The sequence below is a fragment of the Trametes versicolor genome (genome assembly GCF_000271585.1).
Source record: "Trametes versicolor FP-101664 SS1 unplaced genomic scaffold TRAVEscaffold_22, whole genome shotgun sequence".
Classification (NCBI taxonomy): Eukaryota; Fungi; Basidiomycota; class Agaricomycetes; order Polyporales; family Polyporaceae; genus Trametes; species Trametes versicolor.
Genome location: NW_007360342.1, coordinates 1 through 9,789, shown reverse-complemented (window position 1 = coordinate 9,789; position 9,789 = coordinate 1). Strand labels below are relative to the sequence as shown.

Below are 9,789 nucleotides of genomic sequence, written 5' to 3'. Positions count from 1 at the left end.
CGGACTTCTGACGCATGTCAGGGGTGACTGGGTATTCGAATGGGGTGAGTCATTTTTAACCTCATGCGCCAACCTTTCGCGTACAATGCTGAGCTGCACGCCGGTGTATGCGGAGCAGTCCTTTGCCCTCAACTCCCACTCCCACTTGCCTCTGCGCGCCACGACCTCGCCTCGCACATGGACAATTCCCCGCACAACCACCGGAGGGATCGCTACGAGTGGTGGGAGGACTACTACCACGTCTTCGAGGTGAGCCCGCCGCGCTCAGAAGACCAAGCGCCCTCTCCAGAACGCCTCGATCCTGCCCAGGAAGAACACGTCGTGCAAGAAATGTTGATAGACCTTGCGACTCAGGACTATCTGCCCCCTAGGGACGGCCCGGAGGAGCAGGAGGAGAAGGAGGAGGACGAAGACTTGGAGCACATCGGGAGCGGTGTTTCATTCGAGGAGGGGGAGCTTGCGGAGCACCATCTCGAGAACGACAACTCCACCAGGTGCGCCGGCACATATGAAGCTGCGGGCTGCGATCGTGCGGGGACCCCCAACGACGCTGTACACCTGCCGGGCGATCCCGCACACGAAGGCATGGACCCAGGCTCGCCCCTCACCGCTCTCCCGCACTCGTCCTCCTCCAGTGACGCGGGTGAGAAGTCGACCGGGCCCGCACGCATAAAGCAAGCCGGGCCGAGCCAGGTTGATGGGGGTTACAGCGACGCTGTAAACCACCCGGGCGAACCCGCAGACGAGGGCATGGACCCAGGCTCGCCCCTCACGCCTCTCCCCCACTCGTCCTCCAGCCCCGAGGTGGTCGAGTCGCTTGCTCCCGTGCGTGGCGGCACCAGTGGCGCCCAAGGCGTGCTGACGGAGCGCCCAGTAGGTGCGACCTCGGCCAACGGACCCTCGGCGCCCTCCGCCCCAGCAGCGACCCGTCGCAGCAAACGGCTGGCGGCGACGACCACGGTGGTGCACGCCCCCACCTCGTCGTCTCGGCGTGGCACTCGACGAGGCGATCACCGGGGGTCTAGCGCGACCAACATAGGGAGCGCCCGTGCTCAACCTGCTGCGAGCACGACGGGCCGCGCTCGCAGGCGCACGGACACCCCACCGGGAGAAACGGAACTGGAGTCCTCTGGCGAAGGATCAAGCCGGCACGCTGCAAAGCGCCGCATCACAGTGGTCATGTCGCCGTCTGACATCGACGGCCCCGCCGCGAAGCGGCGCAAGTGAGGGGAGTAGGCTCTGGCGGCCTGACTTCACCTCCTGCTGGGGACGAAGGGTGGACGTACCCGGTGAGCGAGCCGGGTGGAGCGAACCGCAGCAACCGTGCCAGGCGGGCCGTCCAGTGGCTACGCTGGAGAAGGAGATGGCGAGGCTGTATAGGCGAAGGAGGAACTAGACAAAGCCGAGCTTAGGTATCGAATACGATGTACGCTACCCGGACGGACAGTACGCTACCAGACAGAGAATCTATCACGCGCGCAGGGGGTGAATGTCAAGGGACCGCATGGGATACTACGAAGCATATACGATAGGACTTCATTGAGGCATGTGCACGAACACTACGAATACCAAATACACGGAACTAGGGTAGAAGCGAGCTTGTATGGACTTGATGATTGGAATGCACGCGAATGAGAACTGGCCCAGCGGGAAACGGAACTTCACAATTAACATATGCGTGATATGTATCCGGGACGGCGGGAGACGGCGTTCGGGGAGGGACGTACCACACGGATTGAACCGGGGCGTTAGCGTGTCGTATTGATGTTGGAGTTGCCCTGTGGTCCTGATCGATCAGATCCTACGGCGGGGAGAGCGGGGCGCGGCCGAGCTCGCTGCTGGCTACCCCCACCCTATCTCTATCCGCTATGGCCTCACGAGCGCGTTCAGGCGGCCACTATCGTCTCGGGTCCGCGGGCGACATAGAATGGGTGCGCCATGAACCGCTACGGACCGTCCCGAAGGGGACGGATGTCGAGACACCTGGGGGAGATGGCAACCAACAGGAGGAACATGGCACGTGGACGACTGACGCCGACGCCGAAGAACAGGACGATTTTGCAGGCGTGGGAGGTGAGACGGTCGATGCGGTTCGTTTGACGATCATGCATGGGGGATGGTGCAGAGTGGCTGCAGGGCGGACGCGTCCTGGACGGTTTTTCCTCAGAATCCACACAGAGGTTGAGGGGAGCGAGCATGACCGGGAGGACGTGAGCTTTTCGACCAAAAATGCACGTGAAGACCATACCCACTGACTTTTTGGATAGCTGGTCTTGCCGGGCAGTTTGGAGGAAGCGCGCCACCTCAACTTTGCGGATTGGAATGGGCGCGCGAACAACGTCCGCATGCGTTTTGAACACGCCTTGAGCCGCGAACAGGCGGTAGCTATCAAAGTGCTCTTGTACGCGTTCTCGTGGTTCTCGGATTCGGCGGGCAGCTCGGGATGCGACGACGACAGCGTCCAGCAGCTCTGGGATGAGCTCCAAGAATTGCTCGACTGGGCACTGATGAACGGCTTCCATTCCGGGATGCCGGGAGAGAGTCTGCTCTCCCAGGTGGTCTCGTGGGCGCAACATCGGATGGAGGTGAGCAAAATCAGTTACGGCGCTATGAAACATATGTTGACGCAAACACGTTGAGGCCGCACTGCCCAAGTACGCGAGAGCCAATGCCTACTACGCTGAGCAGTCCCCACACGGCGACATCGGGGAGGCGGAGAACTTGCTCTCATGGGATGTGGTAGACGTGCAGGGGGAAGGTGCGAAGTGGGAAGGGCAGCAGTAGAGGCTACGTGTAGCGTCACCTGTATTTTCAGCGCACGCCTCAGCATTATATCTCAGCGGCCTACATCGTACCGGACCGATTATGATAGTACGAGCGCGGGGGATAGTCGCACGAGCTCGCATAGCGGTGTCTCGAGATGATGGGAACCTGATTCATAGTATAGCACGGCCGTATTTGTAAAGACCTGCGATGAGGTGAGACGGGTAGTAGAGCTCCTAAATTTTTACATATCACAGAGGAGGGAATTGACGGAGAGAAGGGCGCTGGGCTACGAGGAGAAATGGACGAGTAGTGGAGGGGGAGCTGTTCCTGAATGGCCAGATTAGATTAGATGCGACCCGATCCATCGCGACAATGCAAGCGCCGAGTGCCCTGGATCTCCGGGCCTTGTACCAAGGTCAACAACAACCAATACGTCGCTTTCCACCCACAACACATAGCGTCTCGGCTGTCGTGTCAACGGAAATCGGACATAGAACTCATTTTACGCCAGAGAGACTCCGACGTCATCTGGTTCCCCTGGTTACTCCACCGTGTGTCGCCAGCAAAGCGAGAACGTCCATCTGAAGCTGCCGCCCGCCACTGCCCGCGGGTGACCACTCCGAGAGAACTTGAGCGTTCGATATAATCAGGAACAAAGAGCAAGGCGTGGAGGAACATGGCCGCGGGAACAGAAAATCGTAAGTGCCCCACATGTCCAGCAGCAACGCGGCAGCTGCTTACGAATGTGGGCAGGGAGAGCGCGTTGGCATGACGCGCTAACTGCCGCATACACGAAGGATAGTTTGTGGATGGTGACTACGCCGAACATGACCTTCATTCCATCGCCTCCTTTGGGCGTCATGGAGGTAGTCCTCAGAGCGGACTATCGGTACGGATGGGTCGACCCGATTCAGTGGCCGCAGCTACATTGCCAGGGATTCGAGTACCTGTGCGCCGTTCTGCGACCCCTACCGCCCGCCGACACGCTCGGCGCTATGTGGTGGACACCTCGCGAGAAGGAAGACTTTCAACGCCTCGAAGGGATCACTATCAAGTGCCTCGGACTGCTGAACGTCGCACGCGTCCAACCGCTCAGCGACCTGGTGGACGCAATGTCCGAACGGGTGGAGGAACGACGAGCCAAGGAGCCGATGTTCTCGGACAGCAGGCTGATCGGACTAGAGATGGCGATGCGACACGCGAGGGATAGGCTTTTGCATTTTCCGTGCACGTTCCAGGACGCCGCACTCCAGGTAAGGGCTGGAAGTAAAACGTGTTCGGCAGCTGGCTGACCACCGAAACAGGTCAGGGAGCTGCAGCGATACTGGCTGATGTGCCACGTGTATCTAGAATACTATGGGAAGCACAGGCAGGCGGGCACCCGAGGAAGGGACGTCAACAATGCCTTGATGGGGGCATTCACGACGGACCCCGGCGTAGTGCAGCTCCTATTTGAAGCTGGCATTCCCGTCTGGTGGGTGCGTCACGACGTGTCCGCAGCTCGTCAAATGAACATAGTAAACCTGAAGAGGTTAGAGGAGCCGAAGAACATATGCCTCCAGGACGGGGCGGAGCACGGCGATGTGATCCACCGGGGGCTCGTAGGACCGGCCCACCAAGAGGCAATGGTCCAGGGGGTCATACCTATCACGATCTATCGCGCACACCGTTGCTGGTGATGGAGAGTCCTAGGGGATATCCCGCCGCGATGACCCAACAGGAGTACAAGCAGGCACTGGGATTGCTGCCCGGCCCCTCGACGACAGACCGGACTCGTTCGACAGCTCTCACACGAGCAAGCGGCGGGTCATCGAAGCGACAAGGCCGCGCTGGGAATCCTTGTGAGTTAATTATAAATGGCCCAGTCGGAGGGAGGCACGGTTTGCTAACTGTACCCCTTAGACGCCAGACCCGCCGACCTGCGAGCAAATCAAACTCGGGGATACGAGAAGTTCCAAGAGGTGGAGCACCGATGGATGCCACCACCTCTGAGGCCGTGGAGGGCTGCGATTGAAGGGATCGACGTCACGCGGCGTGTCGCCTGTCTGAACAGTTGGGGGTATTGGATTCCCAACCCGACAATGTTCGTTCGCACACAAACGGAGGATTGAGCGGCCCGCTACCTCTTTACGTGGCTGCGAATCCGCCCCGCCTGGCTCTACATCCTGCGCGTCAAACACTCCGAACTGAGCGGCATCTCGGCCCAGTGGTGGCGAGACTTCCTCTATGGAGAGACCGGACGAGAACTCAATTCAACCACCGTGAATGGGAAACGCGCCCGGCAAATCCTCCACGTCTTCGGCGAGTACTTCAAGATGTCGGAGGTGGACGTTGCACCGACGGCCCCGCCGCATTGGTTTGAGCATCGGCTCACCCGAATTCCGGAGTCCGTATGCGCCGCTATCGTGTGGGAGCTGTGTGAGCTCGGCTTCCGGAACGAGCTACTGGCTCTAGACAGGCTGCTCGTTCCGATGCGCGACACGCCTCGGGGCTTGGCCATGCGAGAGGATTTGATCGGCAGAATGTTCCCCGATCGTTCTGTGTACTGCGTAGCTAGTCTCCCAAAGGAGGGTAGTGAGGGACTCGCCGCGGCCTTGCCACAACGCCGAGCACCGTACCTCGAGGCCTTCCGAAAGGTACTCTCGAGATGGCCACGTTGCCCGCGTACAATCTACGGGACCATGCCGATCACGATAGATCTGGCGGCGGACCTCATCGAGGAGCGGGAGAGGGAGTTGTTGATGTTCTATGTGCAGTCGTTCTACAACGAATCGGGACGACCGCCGATCGTTCCTCGTTCCTTCCCGAAGATCTGACGGATGTTTGAAGAGGCGGTAGGTAGCCACGTGTACGATACACCGCGTCTAACATACACATACAGAGCCGTTGCGGTGAGTGTCTAGGCATTGAGTGTGCGCGATATACATTGCGGAGTGGGCATGGAATAGCACTTGACGTGCCGTAATGGGGTTGGAATGCGAGCAGGGTGATGTACATGCGACGCGCGGGGTCGGACGCGCGTGCGTGGGCGGGGCTGTGATCGGCGGGAGGAGCAGATTGGTTGAACAGCAGGAGTGTCGCGCGCCAGCTGTTTGTGCGGCGGCGGGCATGCGCCTAGCGGGCGCACGATAAGTTAAGCCGGACCCGCGCCGCGCAACACGCGAGCAGTACAACGGTACGACAGGCATGGCCCGTGCGGTCGTGAAGGGGCGCCGCGTGGGGTGTACGACGAGCGTTCGTCGGGACTGCGCCGAGCGGGAGTGCGATAGGTTAAACAACAACAGCGCCGTGCACCACACGAGCGGTTCGGGCAGCATGCCCCGTCGGGACGTGACGGAGGGCCTGCTATTGTGCCGCCCCAAAGTGCCAGTGCGCGATAATCCCCAATCCAAGGGCCCTGTTCATCCGCACGGCGCCGCGGGTCATCCTCCTGCTCTCTGCACGGCTCATCTGCGCTGTCAGTGGCGGCTTATCCTCCTCATACCTCTGAACATCTTCAGTGGCGGCTTTTCCTCCTCATACCTCTGAGCATCTTCCCTAGTCCATCTTCGCTGCGGGCTCGGTCACCATTCTACGCAAACGTCGGTTCCCCTACCTCTTCGGAGCCCCTTCCCGACTTCATCTACGGCGCACAGTCGGTCGTCATACTGAGCGCATAACATGGCCAGGAAACACGATAGCGGCACGAAGGCTGCCAAGAAAGGGCAAACCGGCAGTGAGACGGTGAAGACAGCCAGGACGGTGGCGGGTGAGTCTGCGTCCAGTGGCCCTACCGCAACAGAGGTCGCTTCCGGTGTGGCGGACAAGGATGCCGGGGCTCCGGTGCCGGTGTTCGACGACTCCTCCGATGGAGAGGAAGGCTTGTCTAAGGACAGACGTGCGACAGACTGGCGGAAGGTGAAGAAGCCGAAGCAAGCCAGGAGGGCAGAGAAGGCCAAGGACGCCAATAGGGCGGAGCCGGTGGAGGAAACGAGTTCGGCTGCAGCGCCACGGGGAGCCGACGGCGAGGAAGGTGACGAAGAGAGCGACGACGAGCGAGACCGAGGCAGCGAGAACGACGCTGCCGAAGAGAACGCGAAACCGACAGGGAAGGCGAAACGTAGAGGGAAGGCGAAGCGGTTCAACTGGAAGGTAGGGACAGGAAAGGACGCTCGGAGATACATGGAGAGTCGCTGGGAAGAGTTCGTCAGCGATGAGGTTCGACGGAAGGTGGTGAGGGATGAGACGGCGGAGTACGTCTCGAGCCATTACAAGTTCCCGGAACACGGTGCGGGTGACGTTCGCAAGGTACGTAACGGTCTTACGGGTGCACGTTTACATTAACTGATGACTCGAAATCGAAGGCCGTGCATATGTGGTTCAAAAACACGTTGGCGCACACCGCGCGTTGTGGACGGACCTCGCGACGGGTGTCTTCGGGACGCCTGTCTTCGGGCGAGTCCGACGACAGCAGCGACAGCTCTGACGATGAGGACGCGCCCTTGAAGCGAGTCATAGCACACTTCGGGAAAGCAATCAAGGGGCGCGCACTGTCTGGATCGATTCTGTGGGGACGGAAGAACAAGGGTGACGTGCAGAAGAAGATGGTAGGGAGTGGCATCGGGAGCTACATGCGGGCCCTCAAGCTGTGCTTCGAAGAGCTCCCGGCCGAACAGCAGGCCTTTTGGCGGGAGAAGGCGAAGGCTGAGGCCGCATCGCACGTGGACAACCCGTTGCAATGCTTCGAGTGCGTGCAAGCATTTCACTGTCGTCGCTGACCGTGCTGATCAGCTCTTGGCCGGTCCTCCAACAGCAACCAACGCGCCTTCCCTGGATTGGTCGCACGCCTATTGTCGCAATTCTCGGGGTTCGGATCGGAGCAAGTGGGCGCGGTAGTAATGCACGTTCAGATAGGCCTGCGCGATGAAGAGGGGGTCATCGTGCGCGAACAGTGAGTGATATCTTCAACTCCCGTGATGGCGTATTAAGCGTGTTTTGAGGTTGACGATTGGGGCGGACGAAGACCGCCAGACGCCTTGCTTCGCAACGTTTGAAGGCAGGGCTGACATACGCGAGCAAGAGCGGTGGGATCGCTTTGTGTGCTTGATGCTTCGTATGTGCATGACTTAGTATTGCGGCCATTCCCGTGCCTGACATTCATTCAGCGCAAAACCCTATGCGTGGCGACCCTCGATTGCTAAGGACAGCCGATGGTAGGCCTCAACTGCCCGCACCAGAGGCGTCGTGGGGGCGTGATGACATGGCAACAGTGCTGGAGTCGTTTTTCCGCGCCAGCTTTAGTAAGTCGTATGAATCAACGAAGAGCGGACGGGTGCTAATGTGGTATAACAGCGTATATACGGGGGCCTCAGGCACGGCTGCTCTGGCCGGAAGTCGCGAAGGCGCCATCGGCATACCTGAACACGGAGTGGCAGGAAGCGGGGGTGGGCGACCTGGCTAAACGCGACGTGCTACAGGTCGCTGTGCTGTACTCACAGATCTTGAAGCATCAGGGCAGCGACAGGGCATTCGCGTTCCTGCCTGAAGTGAACATCTTGTCGGACGGGTCCGTTCTACCATCAGGAGGTGGGACTGGCCCAATTCCGGACACGCCGAGGCGCAATCACTTGATCGTGAGGGTGAACATGACGCCGGTACACCACACACCCTCTCGCCTTCGCCTGTCTTCCAGCGCCGAGACGTTGCCTCTAAAGGCGCCGGAATTTGGACGTGGAGGCGAGATGGCGCGCATCCTAGAGGCCGGGGAAGGTGATGGGGAGGCGGCCTCTACCTCCGATGCAGCGCCCGCGGGCTCTGCCGGCGCCGCGCCGGAAGCAGGGCCCCCGCCCTCGCGCGCGCCCTATCCCGCCGCCTCTAGTGCAACCGTGTCCGAAGCAGTGCCCGCGCGCTCTGCCGGCGCCGCGCCCGAAGCAGCGCCCCCGCCCTTGCGCGCGCCCTATCCTGCCGCGTCTACCCCGCCTGTGGCCGAGCCAGCGCCCGAGCCCGAGCCAGCGCCCGAGCCCGAGCCAGCACCCGCGCCCCAGCCAGCGCCCGCGCCCTCTGCCGCCGGCTGTGACGCGACGCCCTGCGAGGGGGCCGCATCCCCCGGCGCCCCGCCCACTGCCGCGGCGCCACACACGCCTTCTCTGTCCACCAGCACCGACGCGACACCTGCGGTCGCGGAGGCGCCTGAGTTGAGGGCTGACGTGGCTATGGGCAACAACGTCGCGGATGGGGACACCTCTACGGAAGCGTCGGTGGCTCCAAAAGCGGGGGGGCGGAAGGGCCGGCAGAAAAGGAAAATGCGCGACGAGAACTGGGCGCGCGAGATGGCAGAGATGCGAGCCGCTAAAAAGGCGAGGGATGCTCAGGCAGACGCGGGGTCCGGGGCGGGCGTGGAGGGAGTGCCGGCCGCGGGGGCATCGAGTGCAGTCAAGGCACTAGAGGCTACGCCGGTCTCAGGGCCTGCGGGTCGTGCTGCAACGCGGCGATCGAGTCGTGTGGCGAAGGGGGGAGCAAGGGCGGATGGATTGTGAGGGAAAGGCCTGGAATGACGGGCAGCGGACGTGCGGTGCATTAATTATGTGAGTTTATCCAGGCGGACGTGGTTTAATCTCATACGATTCATGAAGGATGGGTCGCGGATAATCGTGCCCGTACAAGGTGAGATTTACAAGGGGAAAAGGACATACATGAAGGATGATCCTTGGATAAACCAAGACTGATGAGCGAGAGGGGAGGCGAGTAAGCGACGGTGGTTTATCGCACAGGTTAATCATGCGGCGGTAAAGAACAAATGTGAGTATAACGAGGTGACTGGTTCGTGAATGATTATCAGGTGGGATGAGGAGATTAACGTTTGGATTGACGAAGGATAATTGCTCGTAATCTGCAAGGGTGGGCTCGGATAATCCTGAACGAATGCTGTGGCTCAGAAGGATCATCCTGATTGGAGTCGCACGACCAGGAGAATGGATGAACTATGGACATCGTAAATGGTGTGGATAATCCATGAAATGTACTAATAAATGCCTGAAGATAAAC

At 60.4% G+C, this 9,789-nt stretch overlaps 4 protein-coding genes across 4 annotated transcripts; all 4 read left to right on the top strand.

Moving 5' to 3' along the window:
- Positions 1 to 63: 63 nt before the first annotated feature.
- TRAVEDRAFT_54570 (uncharacterized protein) lies at positions 64 to 1,227 on the top strand (the record flags this gene model as incomplete). The annotated part of the gene is made up of 1 exon (XM_008047489.1): positions 64 to 1,227. One exon carries the CDS (start codon positions 64 to 66, stop codon positions 1,225 to 1,227), a length of 1,164 nt encoding a protein of 387 aa, XP_008045680.1.
- Positions 1,228 to 1,868: 641 nt separating this feature from the next.
- Positions 1,869 to 2,784, top strand: TRAVEDRAFT_54569 (uncharacterized protein; the record flags this gene model as incomplete). The annotated part of the gene is made up of 3 exons (XM_008047488.1): positions 1,869 to 2,210; positions 2,268 to 2,585; positions 2,641 to 2,784. 3 exons carry the CDS (start codon positions 1,869 to 1,871, stop codon positions 2,782 to 2,784), a joined length of 804 nt encoding a protein of 267 aa, XP_008045679.1.
- A 658-nt stretch (positions 2,785 to 3,442) lies between these two features.
- Positions 3,443 to 5,582, top strand: TRAVEDRAFT_54568 (uncharacterized protein; the record flags this gene model as incomplete). The annotated part of the gene is made up of 6 exons (XM_008047487.1): positions 3,443 to 3,464; positions 3,520 to 4,019; positions 4,071 to 4,403; positions 4,459 to 4,607; positions 4,676 to 4,818; positions 4,879 to 5,582. The coding sequence occupies 6 exons, from the start codon at positions 3,443 to 3,445 to the stop codon at positions 5,580 to 5,582; spliced, it is 1,851 nt and encodes a 616-aa protein (XP_008045678.1).
- Positions 5,583 to 6,426: 844 nt separating this feature from the next.
- Positions 6,427 to 9,281, top strand: TRAVEDRAFT_54567 (uncharacterized protein; the record flags this gene model as incomplete). Its single annotated transcript, XM_008047486.1, has 7 exons — positions 6,427 to 7,053; positions 7,110 to 7,492; positions 7,559 to 7,696; positions 7,746 to 7,858; positions 7,911 to 7,958; positions 8,016 to 8,045; positions 8,098 to 9,281. 7 exons carry the CDS (start codon positions 6,427 to 6,429, stop codon positions 9,279 to 9,281), a joined length of 2,523 nt encoding a protein of 840 aa, XP_008045677.1.
- Positions 9,282 to 9,789: the final 508 nt, after the last annotated feature.